This window comes from Camarhynchus parvulus, chromosome 1A (assembly GCF_901933205.1).
Source record: "Camarhynchus parvulus chromosome 1A, STF_HiC, whole genome shotgun sequence".
NCBI lineage: Eukaryota > Metazoa > Chordata > Aves > Passeriformes > Thraupidae > Camarhynchus > Camarhynchus parvulus.
Window position 1 is genome coordinate 66,538,813 of NC_044586.1, and position 16,549 is coordinate 66,555,361.

Genomic DNA, 16,549 nt, shown 5'->3' on the forward strand with positions numbered 1-16,549 from the left:
CATGTCACCCTCACAGTTTTTTTTTTCTTTCCCTAAGTCTTACTCAGATCCTGAAGAGTTACAGTGCTTTTCTAAATCTGTTTGTGGATCTCTTTTGGAGTGACATTTAGGCTGCCATGTCACCTGGCATTTCTGAAGTCCACACTGCTGGTGGCTTGTTAGCTGTGAGGGAGAAAATTATGTGGCTATTTCAGACCCTAAAGAAAGAAGGGAATTTGGGAAGGGAATTAATTCCCTAACCTGGGAATTTGGAGCCTGTTTCTTCTCCCAGAACTGTGGCTAACTTGTTAGTTGACCTCCAGATGTGCAGTTCCCAGCCCTGTGTGTGATGCTGACTGCGGTGAGCTGTTACAAAGCCCATCAGTAATTTCTACAGGATAATTACAGAAACACAAGCCATGTAAAGATGGAAATCATGGTGCAGATGTGTATCAAAGCAGGGCTGTCTTTCAGGTGGCCCAGAGGGTCACAGCCTGTGCATTTACAAATGAACCCCCTGCTCTAAGGCTGTGAGCGTGGGGCTGAGTTTAATTGCTTTTTTTGGGATTACAGTGAGAGCTGTGACAGCTCTGGCTGTTGCCAGTGGGTTTGGACTGTGAGTGACAGACGTTCACTGAGGGCTTTTGCAGTGCTCCACTCATTACCCCTGAGCTGTAATCCATCATGTTAGAGACTGTGACCCTTGGAGTGAGCAGCTGTGGTGCCCGTGCCACGTTAATTTGTTGAATGTTTTGTGGCATGGTTTTTCACTTTGCTCCAAGGGACTCTTCTGAATCCTTGTTGATTGTCAGTCCAGGTCACTTGGCTGCTCCTCAGCAGTCAGAGGGTGTTTCCATTGCCCTCTCAGGGCTTGTGAACCCCAGGACAGGCAATCCTCTGGTGTAAATTATAGAATCACAGAATCATTGCCTCATTTAGTTTGGAAAACACCTCCAAGATCAAGTCCAGCCATTAACCCAGGACTGCCAAGGCCACCACTAAACCATGTCCCCAAATGCCACATCTGCACAACTTTTAAGTCCCTCCACAACTCTGAAATCCCTCCAGGGATGGTGACTCCAACATTCCCTGGGCAGCCTGTGCCAGTGCTTGGCAGCACATTAAGTGTAGAAATTTTTCTTAATATCCAGAGCAAACTTCTGTGTGGTCAGCGAGGCTGCTCCTGGGAAGCACTGACTGCCAGCAGGAGTAAAGGCCCACCATGCATGAGGCTTTAAAATGCTCCAGCTGGTCAAAACTATTCTGCCTGTTGATCTCCATTTCAAAGGAAATTGAGTCACTTGGAGAAGTTGCTAGAAAATAATGGCTGGTGACATCCTCGCTGGTGGCATTGAATGCTGTGAAATAGCAGCAAAGGGTCGAATTCTGCCACCCATTATCATGTCAGGCATTTCTTTTGTTCAGCTGCAGAGCCTGGCGGGGACCAGGAGAAAGTCTCACCCCTCCAGTCCTCTCCTTGTAGCGGCTTTTATTAAACAGACATCGTTCCTGTCAACGTGAATAAAGGGACGAGAGAGCCGTTCATTATCCAGTGTATCACTTTGAGTCTAATACTAATTAAAAGCTTTGCCATCACTTCTCTGGAACCTATTCTTAGAAATTATGTAAATTAATTGGAGTTTTGAAGAGGAGCATATGCCAAATCCTAAGTAATTCCCTGCTGGCTGAGGCAGCTCCAGCACTGGAACCGGAGAATGGCATCAGGAATCTTTTTTCTTTCCTTTTGTGGCTGCAAAAATATAAAGCTGCTTTGGTAAATTCTGATGATTCTCTTTAGCCAGTATATGAGACAGATCAAATATCCAGACCCTGACCATTTTCCAGAGAGGTGCAGTACAAAGGCTTTTTCTCCATGAAAGCTTTTCCATCTCAAAAATGACATTTAACACAGAAAGGGTTTTCTACTTCCACAGCATTTCTCCAAATAAATGCATGTTTCTGCTTCAAAGAGGATTTTGACCCTCAAAAGGGAGACGTACTTGAGATCCTGTGAACCTCCCCTTGTGAGTTCACTCTTGCTACTAATTTAATGGGGAAAATATTTACTTGCTATGCTGAAAGACAAGGGAGATTTGATCCCAAGGTACACAGTGCTTTTGAAGTAAAATACTTTTAAATTTTATTAGTGGGTTTTTTTTCCCCATCTGATTATTTTTCCCCTTTGAAAAAAAAAAGCCAAAACAAATAGAAGGAAAAACACCAAAAAAATGGTTCCGATAAAAAGGAGAAGCAGTGCAGTTTGGTGTCAGTATATTTTGGTCTCAATCAACAAATCACTTTAAAAGTTGATTAAACTACTTGTGTGTTTAAAGATAAACATGATTAAGTACTTTGCTGGATCTTGGCTTATTACATACTGAGGCTGGATCCGAGCGTGAGTTGAATCATGGAACGTTTGTGGGGAGATGCTGATTCCAGGTGCACATTTTGCAAAGTTGCCTTTTCTTTACAACCTCACCCCAAGGATTGAGAATCAGAGTATGGATCCTCATGCAGGAGGAGGCAGCCCTCCAGTCCAAATGCTATTTTTCCTTTAGGGGTTTAAAGTTCATTGCTGGTGAGATTGGAGTTTTGCAGCCATCATCTTTTCCCTCTGAAGCCTTTTCAGTATTAAAGGTGGCAGTTTTTGATAGGACCTTAAAGCTCATCTCCTTCCACTCCCCTGCCACAGGCAGGGACACCTTCCTCTGTACCAGTTTGCTGGCCTTGAACACTTCCAGGGATGGACATCCACCACTTCTCAGGGAAACCTGTCCTAGTGACTCAGTTCGCTCACAGTAAACAATTTTTTCCTAATATCTGATCTAAATCTGCCTTTTTTCAGCTTAAAACCATTCTGCCTCATCCTGTCATTGCATGCCCTTATGAAAAGGATGCTCAAACTCCTGGATGTCTGCTCCATCCTCAACCATTAGTTCCTTAGGCTCTGGGCCATTATTCTTAAATATTCCTCATCGGTATTTTCTTTTGCTTTGAGACAAAATTCATTATTGTTCCGTTGGTAGTTTTTTCTGCTTTTTGTTTCTCACCAAAGAGGGCTCTTTAACACTGCGGGTTGGTAGGATGAAAACAACCATTCATTTAGCAGTGGTTGGAGCTTGTAAAAATCCTTATCTCTAGCAGCAGTTGGAATGTAAGATCCCAAAATAGAAGTTGTTAAGCCCTTACAAGTGCAGACAGTTCTTGGGAAAAGAAAGCACAATGAAACAGAACTTTGGATCAATAGAAAATCATTTTAGAGCAAGAATACCACATGTAGCAATGAATGTAGATGGGATTGTTGTTGCTAACCACTTATTAGATAGTAAGCTTTCTGCATGTATTTTGGAGTAGTCTGTGAGTGTGTGCTAAATACAGCATCATCTCTCTTCATGCTTGTATTGGCTAATGCACCAGTGGTTTAGAAATACTGTGGGACATTTTTATTGAATGAACACAAAATGCAGTCATTACCCTGGAATTAGGGTGGCAGCTTGTGTGGCTGTTAGATAGGGATCACAAGGGATGGAGTAATTAGGTGTTAAACTAAACTGGTTACAAACCAGGGAGTTGAATCTGGGTTGCTTCTGAATTTCAGGACTGCATCCTGCATCCCCACAGCTGCTGTGGGGAACCCTCTGTGTGTAGCCTGTGGGTGCAGCCAGGTTTTATCCCAGGTGGAAGTGTTAGGTTGGGGATGTACTTGAACACAGCTGCCTGTTTTCCTATCATGTTCTCTGGTTGCAAAAATTTTGGGTCTGAGTTCGCTGCCCAAGCTCTAATCCATTTCCAGTCTCCTAGCTGGAAAAAAATCCCTTTCCATATTTCCATCTTGGAGAGCAGCCCAGTGCTTGTTTTGGTGCCCTGCAGGTGCTGGGAATCCATCAGGGTAAATCAGGGCCATGCTGAGCTGTTTGCATGCATCTTGTGCATTACCCTGAGGGCTTCAGTTTGAGTCTTGGCACCTCTGCACCCTCAGTTGCTCCCAGAGGGTGATGTAGGTGTCAGAGGTGGAGAGGCTCTGCCCACAGGAGATTTTCAAGCAGCAGTTTCTCAGCCAGGTCCTCACTTTGGTGAGCACAATCTCCTTGTGGACCAAATTCTGGTTGGATGCCTGAGATGGACATAAACCCTGTGCTTTAGATACGATGGGCTTGGTGCTGTAGATGTATCCTCTAGAACTCAGGTTGTCCCCTCTCTTTCTGTGGCTGGGTTGGCATGAAGAGAACACAGGACCTGCTAAGTTGACAAAACCCACATGGATGTCTTTCAACTAGATTTTCAGATGTATTGGCTGCTTCTTGGTGTCACCATGTGTTCCTCTTCCCACAGGACCATGCTGATTTGAGAAACCACTTCTTCACTGTGGGGATGAAGCTGGAGGCAGTGAATATGAGGGAGCCATTTCATATCTGTCCTGCATCAGTGACCAAGGTGAGTGCTCAGAAAGGAGGGATGCAAAGAGCCTGTCTGGGAAACCCTTCCTGATTTCTACTGCATTTAGGAAAAAAATGTAGTGGAAATCAGGAAGGTACTTAAAAAAAAAAAAGAGTGGTACTTAAGTGGCTGGAGAACACATTAAGGGATAGGTTTAAAATCCATAGATGTTCCTAATTAATTCTTTCTTTCCCACAAGCATCACCATCTGATTCCATGCGCTTAAACCCAGTGGGGATGAGCATGTTCATCTGACACTTGCATGCAAAAAAAAAAAAGGATCCCTCTTTTTGTCTTTATCTCCCCTCCATCCATATGTATTTTCCCTGCACATCTGAGAAACCTTTAGAAATAAAATAAATGGAGGTGGTAGCTGGATATTTAATCCACACAGTCAAATACAAGAGAGGGGAAGGCTCTGGGGTCTTCAGGATCATCTCCAGTTGCTGCTCAGCTGTGGGACCCTGAACCTCAGCACTTTCCATTGCTTCATTTCACCCATCTCTAAAACTCAGGGTTTGATCTCTTGGTAGAAACACTTTGATGCAAAGGTTTAGGTGAGAGCAAATTATTTTCAGTTGTTTGATCCCCAGGTTTTGGCTGTTTCAGCTTTCCACATTACCTGATGTGTTGCAGCAAATCTAAACCCTCATTTTGGTCTCTTCTTTTTCACTCCTTAGGTTTTTAACAATCATTATTTACAAGTGACCATTGATGACCTGAGACCTGAACCCAGCAAAATCTCAATGCTTTGCCATGCAGATTCCTTGGGGATCTTGCCAATACAGTGGTGCCTTAAAAATGGAGTCAATCTCACACCTCCCAAGGGTTTGTATTCCTTCTCAGCTTATATTCCTTCTCAGATTTTTGAGTTTACTCTGAAGCACATTTGCTTGTTATTATTGCCTTTAAAATTGTGTTGGTGGTTGCTGCAGAGCATCAGCTGAAGTATCTCTAGCCAGAGTACTTCTCTGGAGTGATTGGGGCTGTTCTGGCTCCTACCAGCCCATGAACATCTCAGCAAATGTTTCTTGCTGGTGGATTGATGTCCTTGTGCTTTGAAGTCTGATTAAGGCTTGTGAAATCCTCATGAATTCCTGTGGGATGAATCCTAGCAGTTCTTTGTGTGTGTAGAGAGCATTAAAAGTCCAATCACTGCAGAGGCAAACCCTGTTTCATCCACGTCGGTACAACACCGAGGCCAAGCAGAGCTCCTAAATCTGAATGTCTGAGCTAAAAACAGCTGCCTGCCCAGGAGTGTGGAGGGATTTCCTTGGCTGTCTCAACAAATCCCAAGGCCCACTGCAGGCAGTGTTCAGGTCAGAGCCAGGAGAAACAGCCTCCAGCCCTGCTGTTCCTCAACTTTGTAGCAGTGCAGTTAATTACTCCTAACTTCAGACAACCACCTGTGGTGCCCTAGTAATATTTCTTTCCTTGCAAAATGTGTTGGTTCCCTGGAATTCCAGGTTTTTGAAGCTGACTGGGTTCTTGGTCTGTTGCCAAAAATCAATGTTGCTTGGGAGTAAGAAAAGCCTCAAAAAAAAAAAAAAAAGAAAAAAAGAAGCTAAGTTTTGTGTATGCTTCTTCAGCACATGTAATTTGAAATTCCCACCAAAGTCCTGGAGCCCTGTGCCTGCAGCTGCATACGGTGCAGCTGTGATGGCTCTGCTGCTTCTGCTGAAATAAATCTGCTGTCTGGGGCTTCAGCTCTCTCCTGCTGAAACCCAGGTGTAATGATAATGCCTGTGTAAGCATTCACTGATACTGTCCAGAAAAGTTGCTAGAAATCAAAGTAAATGGAATATTTTAGGGTTTTTCCACCCAAATTTACATGCCGTGTGCCCAGGCAGGATAATTAACTGGAAGAGACCATAGGCTTAAAAATTTCCAATCCATGCTGACACAAAGCGTGTCTGAGATGGTGGATTTTGGGTCAGGTGTGTGTGAAGTCTATTTCAGGTGCCAACATTTGAAGGCATACCTCAAGCATCTGTCATGGGAATATTTTTCAGTTTGGCCAGGTCTGGTGGGAGGTGTCCCTGCCCATGGCCAGGGGTGGAACTGGGTCACCTTCCAGGCCCCTTCCAACCCAAACCATTCTGTGATTTTGTGATCTTGTGTGGTGCCTGGTTATTGGGATCCACCTGGGCACTCGAGGAGGTGCACAAAGTCTCTCCTTATTCTCCTGGTGAAAATCAAATTGGCTTTCTGCTCTGAGATGAGAAATCCTGGGGGGAAGCTATTAAAAAGCCAAAAAGCCAGTGGCAGATAGATGCGTTCTATGTGTTGCTGTATTTTTTATACTGTGTGTAAGGGCTGCATGTCCCAACTGAATTTTGGCACCTTAAAACCTTTTCTATGGGCAGACACTTTCTTTGAGTTACTAAAATGTAATCAGATATTAGAATGAGTAATTTGAAAATAAACACAAACTAAACACAACAAAAACCCAAAAACCACTAAAAAAGAAAGCAGATGGAAAGTGAAAAGCATCCAAATCCCTGGTTAATATAGGCTTGACAAGGAGGTTTTCTGATCTCAAAATTAACTGGGTTTTTTTTGGTCAGAACAATATGCCAGGTTGGGATATTGGAGTTTGGAGTCCTTTATTTGTCTGATATCCATTCTCTTTCCGTTTTGCTTATCAGGGCTTTATTGAAGACAAACAAAGAGTAAATGGGTCATGAACAGGAGGTGCAAATATTTGCTACTCGAAATAGAGAGCAGTATTTTCCTGTACAGTGCCAAAAATGAATACCCATTAACTGCTGCTGTATAAACATTGAACAAGCTCTGTTTATATTTATTAGAGCAGGATTTATAGACCACTTCCCTTTAGAGTTACAATCATTGTTTTATGAGCTATTATTAAGTGGGGGAAAAAAAAAAACATGTTGATAATGTTCCTTGTTGTAAAGCTTACTAAGGAAAAGCCACTTCCAAAACCTCCAGTACATTTGTATTGTTATATTTGCTTCAGATTAGCTTCTGATGCTGGGTTCTTCCATGCCCAGAGCTGAGGTGGCAAGCATGGTGAAGGTGTTGCGTGTTTGAGGAGTTGTGCAAACACAGCTCTCAGTGCTGTCCCTTGGGCTGAGCCTTCCAGGGTGTGAGTGCCATGTGCTGATGGAGGCATTGGGTACCTGGTAGCTCCCTGTGTGCTGAGGGAGGCAGCTGGGAGCAGGATCACAGAGTCAGGGATAGTGAGGTTGGAAAAGACCTCCAGGCAAGCTGGGTCATTGAATCCAACTTTTGGTGGCCACCTTTTCACCCAGACCACAGCACTAAGTGTCCAGTTGTTTCTTATCACTTCCAGGGGTGGGCACTCCACCCCTTCCCTGGGCAGCCCATTCCAATGCCTGACAACCCTTTCGGTTGGAAGAAGATATTAGGAAGACAATATTAGGAAGAAATTCCTCCTAGTATCCATCCTGACCCTCCTCTAGTGCAGCTTAGTGCCCTTCCCTGTCCCTGTTCCCTGGGAGCAGAGCCTGACCCCCATGGCTGTCCCCTGTGGCATTCACATTCTCTGAAAAATTCTTTCGCCCAGGATTTTCTCCTGGGAAGTTGAGAAGCTTCAAAGAAAAAGGAAAACAATTATTATCTTATTTACTTCTCCTGTGTTGTGCTCACATGTGGAATGTGTTTGGAGATTGTTTGTCTAACAGGTGATTGTTTCATTGGTTTCTGCTGTGGGTTGTTTTCACTCTTTGGCCAATTAGTGCCAAGCTGTGTCGGGTATCTGAAAAGAGTCATGATTTTTCTTTATTATCTTTTTAGCCTTCTGTAAGGATCCTTTCTGTATTCTTTAGTATAGTATAGTTTAGTCTTCTTTAATATAATATAGTATCATAAAATAATAAATTAGCCTTCTGAGAACATGGAGTCAGATTCATCATTCCTTCCTGCCAGGGGCACCCCGCAAATACAATAATTCCCTCCTGTCAGGGAGAGCCAGAGGGGCTCCCCTGAGCCTCCTTTTCTCCAGGCTGAGCCCCTTCCCAGCTCCCTCAGGTTCTCCAGACCCTTCCCAGCTCCATTCCCTGGACAGCTCCAGCCCCTCCAGGGCTCTGTGGCCATGAAGGCCCAGAACCGGCCACAGCCCTCAAGGTGCGGCATCACCATGCAGAGGCCACAGACAAATCATGGCTCATTTGAAGTGAGTTCCTGAGTGTTCCCCTCATGGAATCCTCCCTGTGCTGCTGCAGTGAATTATTTTTACCTCCCCAGCTGCCCTCCTGGGTTCCGTTCCTGCTCTGTGGCCATGAAGGCCCAGAACCAGCCACAGCCCTCAAGGTGCGGCCTCACCATGCAAAGGCCACAGACAAGTCAGGGCTCATTTGAAGTCCAAATGAAATGCAAATGAAAAAAAACCCAAAAAACCCAGAAAATTGGGAGATTTAGTGTCTTCAAAAAATGATCTGTGAGGAAATGAGCTGCAGTGCAAAGGCCCAAAACATGCCAAAACGAAGCTCCCAGATGTTGCAAAAGCAGGGGAGAAAGTCCAGGAGGAAGACACAACTTGGAGGGGAAGATATGAGGGACATGGCATGGATACTTAAAAAAAAAAAAAGAAAAATTCTTGCCCAAAGTCAAAGCCATCAAAAGGCAGGCCATATGCCATCAAGTGCAGGCACATGCAGCAAAGCTTGCCAAAATTGATCCCCGCTGAAGGCCAAAACAGAAAAGAGGGACTTACAAACACTCTGGAATGGAGATACCGTCAAAGGAATTGCAATTGGAGGAGAGAAAAAAAGAAATTTGGGAAATTTAGTGACCTCAAGAAAATGGACCGGGATTAGATCAGGTGCAGTGCAAAGGACCAAAAGAGGCCAAAACGAAGCTCCCAGATGTTGCAAAAGCAGGGGAAAAAGTCAAGGAGGGAGACACAACTTGGAGGGGAAGATATGAGGGACATGGCATGGATACTTAAAAAAAAAAAAATCTTGCCCAAAGTCAAAGCCATCAAAAGGCATGGCATGCCATCAGGTGCAGGGACATGCACCAAAGATTCCTCTATTGGTCCCCATTGAAATCGCAAGAGCCCGAAAAGAAAGACTTACAAATACTCTGGAAAGGAGATGGCTCATGTGAAATCAATTCCTGGGTGTTCCCCCCTTGGAACCCTCCCTGTGCTGCTGCAGGGAGTTGTTTTTACCTCCCCAGCTGCCCTCTCGGGTTCCATTCCTGCTGAAGCCTGAAGGAAAGGTGGTTCCAGTGGTTCCAGTGGTGCAAGGCTGAGTGGGGCAGTTGTATGGTGACAGCACAATCTGGTTTTTGTACCTCACTAAAACACCTCTAGTGGGCCTTTTCCATCCACTCTGATAAGATCTGTGTAGCTTAAAATCGAGATGCAAAACCCATCCATGGGGGGTTTAAATTGGAGATAAAAAAAGAGATGAAGTGTTGTTACTATGATATTTTTTGAAAAATTTTCTTTGCCCGGGGTGTTTTCCTGGGAAGCTGAGAAGCCTCAGAGAGGAATGAGAACAATAATTACCTGATTGTTGCTTTTGTGTTTGTTGCTTTGGAATGTGGCTTAGACATTGTTTACCAACAGGTGAATGTTTGATTGGTTCTGTGTGAATTGTTTTAATTTAATGACCAATCATGGTCTAGCTGTGTCGAGGTTCTGAGGAATTACAGGTTTTTGTTATTTATTCTTGTTAAACCTTCTGATATATCTTTTTTCTTTCTTTAGTATAGTTTTAGTGTAACATTTTAAATATAATTAATATAATAATAAATCGGCTTTCTGAAAACAAGAAACCAGATTCTCATCTCTCACCTCGTCCTAGAAACCCTCACACCACAAAGTGTGAAGAAAACACTGTTGCAGAAATTGTCGAAAAACAGTACAAGGCTATATTTTGTATGAAAAAAGGAACATTTTTTATAAGTAACTACCCTTTTCTCCTTCCCTGTGCATGTTTAGTTTTTTAATTATTATGCACTTTAATGCCCCACAGAGACAGGCATCATAGCTCAAGGCTTTATCTCAGTGATTTGTTTGTCATGAATGCAATTACTAGGAATAGAAATCATCTTATCCCAGATACTTGGATCTTAGCAGGATGCTTGGCACTTTGTTTTCAAAAATTTTGCCTCCTTTTTTTGGGATCTGGCAGACTGATAGGGGATTACACTCAGTATTCCAGTCCTTGCCTATAAAAAAAGTCACAATTTTCATTGTCATAAATGATTCATTCACATTTGATTTTGAGTGTCCCTTTTTGACTCTCAATGCAAAATGCATTTAGGGATGTTCTGTGAAATGAGGCCAGGCTGAGATTTGAAGGGAGATTGAGGGGAGAATTTGGCCTTTGGGTGACTCCTGAAACTTTCCAGTAAGAGTAGTTCTGCAGTAATGTCATTAGAGTATCCACAGGCCCCTGGACAGGATTAGCACTCACTGGTTTCAAGCACTGCAAAAATAGAAACTTAAGAGTAAGGCCAAAAAAAAAAGCTCCCAAAATCAAATGAAAAATCCCCCGAATGTTTCTGTCCCAAGAATTTATTGCCTAAATTGCCAAGTAGGAATAGCAGATGAGCAGAGGTCTGATTTGTCTTTCTATGATGAGACTCCTTGAGAGATGCTCATATAAAGGAATCCCTTTCTTTTACCTAGATGCAGAGGCTGAAGGGATGATCTGCTTGCTGAGGCTGTTTGAGGGAGATCTGCATTCATTTTCCTGCTCTGCTCCAGATTTCTGTAGCAGTTTTACTGTGATGGGATTCAGCTCACATACCCTGAGCTGCTGGGGAGCCAGTCAGGAAGGGTACATGAATGAAGAGAGAGGAATTTATCTCCTGCTTTGAAAGGGAGGATGGATCAGCTTCTGATTGTGCTGATCCCCTCCCTGTCCACTCCTGAGGGAGCAGCGAATATCTCACGTCCAGCTCCATAACCTTGTCCACCTTTTACACAGCTAAAAGCAGGAGAAAGAAGTCCATAAGTAGCCCCATGTGGAAATTTGGCACAGTGGCACTTACCATTAGTTATGGGTTTGTTAAAAGTTGGGAGATACTCAGAGAAAAGTGAAAATAGGGGAAATAATTGTGTCTTACTACTTTTTAGTGGAGACTTGGTAGTGAAATGCAGGAGGTGTGTGAGTGGAGGCTGGAGGGGCCATTGGCTCTCATGGTGTGTGACCAGGGGCGCTGCTGGCACTGCAGGGGTCACTGAGGCAGGATGAGATGCTGAAACACAAATATTCATCTGCTTGGGGTCTGTTTTGTCCTCTGTCTATGGTGTGGAGTGGTGGCTGATGGCTTTTTTTTTCTTTTGTCCTCCTGCAGGTTACTCTGGCCAGGACTTTGACTGGGCAGACTACCAGAAGCAGTGTGGAGCTGAGGCAGCACCTCACCTGTGCTTTAGAAATGTAAGTTCTTCCTTTTGCTCCTGCCCATCCATGTGAAACAAAACAGCTTGCACAGAAAAGGTGCTGCAAAGCTTTGAGAGGTTCCTCCAGAGCACCATGAGGATGCCTTAGGAAGGAAACTAGGGGAATCTTCCAGGTCTCCAACCCTAAAAGAGAAAAAACTTATTTTAGTCTTGCCTTTATCTGTAATTATCCTGCTCTTCATCCCCTCTCTGATGTTGTACAGCACTAAAAGGATCTCAACTGGTTCTTACTGTTAATTCAAGTGCTACTAAAAATAATTCAGCTAAAGAAATTGCAGAGTATCATTTGTCCCTTTTTACATTTTAGGTGTTTTCCCTGTATCCCAGGGATACAGAGAAACCAAACCACATGTATTAAAATGCTAAATGTAGAGAATGTAGGAGAGGATGATTAACCCTCATGGATGCTCTGGTCCTTGGGACAGTTCATGTCCTTCCTTGATGCTGCAACAGTGATGTGAGAGTGATGGATGCCATTAAGATTCACAGCTTTTGAAATAATCTTTTGCAGGCTGTTTTATGGCAATGACAGTCCTGTGTGGCTTGATCTGACAGGTATTCATTGCTTGGGGAAAGGCAGATGCAGCCTTCTGCCTTTTCCAGCAACCTGGTGCTCTCCTTCATGTGCCCATCAGCTGATGGAGGTTGAGATCCCATCAATAACTGAAAATACTCCTGATGGTGGTACCTAAATGTTAGTGGTGCATCTAAAATGAGCACAGAGAGCTTTGCAAAATAAAGTGGTGTGGTGAATGATGGACAGACAGGTTTCTGTAGGAATTGTACAGCTTTTCACTGGGCTCAGAAGTCACAGGGCTGAGGGATGTGGTGTTTATGGAAAGCAGAATGGAGACAGGCACCAGCTGTGGTTTTCCATGGCCTTCCTCATCTGTGGTGGCCTAGGGGCAGCCTGGCTTGGAAGCTTTGATAGTGAATGAGTGAATTTTTTATTGAGGAATTCACAGTACCATGAACAGAGTCTGACTTGGGAGTCAAACCAGAGTAAGGATTTCTTTGCCCCATAAAGGCCCTCTTCCTGAAGGGGCTTAAAGCAAAGATTTCCAGCAGTCCTGAGGGAGGCTGCATCACGCCAATACAGAGGGGCTATTTTTGCATTTCTCCTCTGCAAGCATCCCCACCTTTTCTTTGTATCTCTTTTCATTTTGCCAATTAGTAGATCTCTTCCCTCAGCAGAGAAAATTCTCTGCATAATATCCTTTAAGATTGTCAGGTCTGGGCATTTTTTGGTCCTTTTTTTTAAGAAAACATTCACCAGATGAACATGTGTCTTTTATTCTTCCACTCTCAATAACACAATTCTTTTCAGAGGGAACTGCTCTGTTGTCACTTGTGCAGCCTCCTGGCTGGCTGGTCCCCTTGAATTGTGACTGTGAGGGGCTCTTTGATGGAAGATTTTTTTTTTGCATCTCCCACCTCGTGCAGCCAGACGTGGTGCTGGCAGTGGAGGTGCTGTAGCTGTTTCCCCAGGAGGGATTTTTAACAAGGAGAGGCAGTTATGGAATGGATTGACGTGCCCAAATGCTTAGTAAAATAAACTCCACCTAACTGTTTTGCCATTGATTTTGTATAAATGAGCCTCCAGCACTGAACTGCAATGAAAGGAGCCAGGGTGATGATAAATGGCATTTCCTTGTTAGGCAACATAAAAGGCATTTAAACAAACTCAGCCTGCATTCCTGCAGCCCTGGCCATTAGCAGCTTTTTCAGGGTGAAGCTGATCTGTGTGCTGAGCAAGGCTTGAGGCAGTCCAAGGTGTGTTTGAGAGTAGCAGCATGTTCTTGGATGGAAAAGAGACCAAAGCCGTGAGTTTTTAGTCTCTCAGAGGGCTCTCAATGGTTGTTCAAGGTGAAGTGCCCATGGTCCTTGGTGTAGTATCAATAGGAGAAGGGTTGAATTTGAGCCTGGCTTCCAGGATGAGGGTTTGGTGTCATTTTGAGTCAGTGGCAATTATTACCCATCCCAATTATTGTTAGTAAAAAATCTCATCTCACAGAGGGAACCCTTTCTGTGCTACTGTGTGCAGAGAGATGCAGAGCAGGTGGAACAGAGGGGAGGGAAATCCAAAGAGGGGAAGCCCTGGTATGGACACAGGTGTTGCATTAGTGTGTTTGCAGGGACAGTGGTGGGGACATACTGGGAGGGGACTGAGAATAAGTGACAGGAGGGGACGCTGGAAGGAACAGTGGCAATGAGCACAACTGGATCCATCTACACTCCAGCCAGTGTACCTGAAAGCTTTGTTCATTGAGCTTAAAATAGAATCACAGGATGGATTGGGTTGGAAAGGTCATTAAAGTCCGTCTAGTTCCAATTCTCCATCCCATGGGCACTGCTGCCACCCACTAGATTGGTTGCTCAGAGGCCCATCCATGAAAACTCCATGAAGAAAAGCATTCTTGAGAAGGTTACTCAGATATCTGCAGCTTCAGTCAGCTTGGGTGACTGAATGCAAGAAGAGGTTTCTCTGGTCTCAGGCAAGATGGTTTTTTGCTTTGTAAGGTTTCTCCTAGTAAGGTGAGAGATGCTTAAGCACAGGAGTTCTGGGAACCCTGTGGGTAGTATCACATTAACAGAAAATGATCATTGGCAAACATTCAGACATCCTTGGAGCTGATGTGGAGCAACCTCCTCCCAGTCCTCTAGGAGTCAGGAATAGGAGTAGAACGTGACATGCATTTCATCATTGAGTTTTCATATAGGTGTTGGTGCAAACCTGCTCCTGCATGGGCTCCTCTCTCCAGGGTCACAGCCTCCTCTGGGTGTCCATCTCCTGTGACAGGGATCCTCCAGGGGCAGCAGTCTCTAATCCCCTGCAGACCCCCATGTGCTGCAGGGGCACAGCTGCCTCACCCTGGGCTGCACCAGCACAGCTCTGATTTGGCTCCGGATGCCTTTGCATTCTTAAGGGAATCCTGCCCTTCCAGCAGAAAGCAAACCATGCTAAATTTATGCTTCCCAGCAGACAGTCTGGTTGAAATTGTGCAGTGCTGCAGTGCCACGTTTCAGCATTGTCTCTTGCCTTTTCAGACATCCTTCAGCCGTGGCTTCACCAAAAACATGAAGCTGGAGGCAGTGAACCCCAGGAACCCTGCAGAGATTTGTGTGGCTTCCATCACCTCAGTGAAAGGACGGCTGATGTGGCTGCACCTGGAAGGTACATGCTCTAAAGGCTGCTTGTGTTTATCTGCTGCATTCACCCACCCACTCACACTCTCTCTCTCTCTCTCTCTCTCTCTCAATTTTGTCCTTCATCCTCTGCACAAAATTGCTCTCTCCAACTCTTCAGTTTTATACACATTGACCAGTTATATTTTATGAGGAATTACATTTACCTGCTCTTTCTCTGGGGGAGCTGCAAGTTCCTCCACCCTCCCATCCGCGTGGTCTTTATCACTATGATAACAACCTCCTCCCTGCCATCATCATACATGTTCATCCTAGGGTTAGAAGTTTGCCTCACTTGTGCAGCTGAGGCTTCTACAGCAGTTCCCAACCTGACAGTTTGCACAGGAGGAGACGTCTCTAATCAAAGCCCTTAAAGTTGGTAAAAACATTGCCAGGTAACCCAAAAGATTATAGTTCCTCCCAAGTGTTTGCTTTTGGTAGAGCTGTGTGCAGTGGCAGGTTTTGGTTTTTAACTCTAAGATGATTGTTTGCCTTCTAGCTCAAGGTAGCAAAAGCTTATCTGGAGCCTGGTCTGGACACAGGGCAAATACTATTTTTGAATTGCTGGAATCAACAATTGTTTGAAATTTCATTCTCACTAAGGCTGTTGTTGAATTTACACCCATCTGATCAAGGAATTTGACCCATTTTGGGAACTTCTTTTCTTAAATATTCGGGTGCCTTCACTTGTATATGCCAAAGGTGGGGATAGATGCAGGAAGGGGGCAACACACTCCCACGTTGCTTCCTTCCCTCATCTCTTTCTTCCTGCCTCTTACTCTTTTAATTTCTTAAAGGATGTTTTTTAACAACTTACCATAAAAAAGCCCTGTGTACCTCTACTTTATTTTGAGTTCTGATATATAGATGCTTTAAGCTTGGTTTATATCTCAGTACCAGGAATTGAATGATCTGTCGTAAACAGAAAAGATGCAAAAGACTGCAGAAAACAGAAAGAAATTTTTGCTGCTCTAGGAATACATCACTACAGTATGCCCAGTGTTATGCAAAAAGCAGGCATTAAATAAAAAACACAACAAAAAAAACCCTGCTTGCAGAGTTGTAAAATAAATGTGGCTTGAAGTGAGGCATGGGGTTTTTTGACTCCATTAATATAGTGTTGTTTCTGACTGATTATTTATATTCTGGAAGCAGCAAGGCTCCCCAGCTTCCACAGGAGCCCCTCACTGAAGACCTCAGGTCCCACCATTTATCACAGGCACCTCTACAGCTTTCATTGTTGCCCTCCCAGTTTCCCAGTTTGACAGCCAGGCTGCAGCCATAAACCAGGAGCACAGGAGTTAAGCAGGGCTGAGTTAGACATGAGGGAACACTGTGTGATAAATCACACTTTGTACAGTAGCAAAACCCTAAAGTCGAAGGCGAGCGTTTAATGAGCAGCAGTGCAGTTCCCCCGTGGTGGAGGAGAAGCTCAGGACTGATGGGATGCTCTGTGCTCTCTGCTACTTTATTACTCATCATCTGCATTGTTAATTTTTACTGGTTCATTTTAGATTTTAGAGCTTGAAGCTTTCTGGTGTG

General features: G+C 44.2%; 1 protein-coding gene across 2 annotated transcripts in view; it reads left to right on the plus strand.

The window, feature by feature from the left end:
- Positions 1-16,549, plus strand: part of SFMBT2 (Scm like with four mbt domains 2) — a 111,707-nt gene that overhangs the window by 66,832 nt on the left and 28,326 nt on the right. For both annotated transcript variants that reach the window (XM_030960763.1, XM_030960762.1), the window contains exons 8-11: positions 4,312-4,413; positions 5,097-5,244; positions 11,716-11,798; positions 14,870-14,996. In XM_030960763.1, coding sequence (XP_030816623.1) covers positions 4,312-4,413; positions 5,097-5,244; positions 11,716-11,798; positions 14,870-14,996 — 460 coding nt within the window. The remainder of the gene's footprint in view (positions 1-4,311; positions 4,414-5,096; positions 5,245-11,715; positions 11,799-14,869; positions 14,997-16,549) is intronic.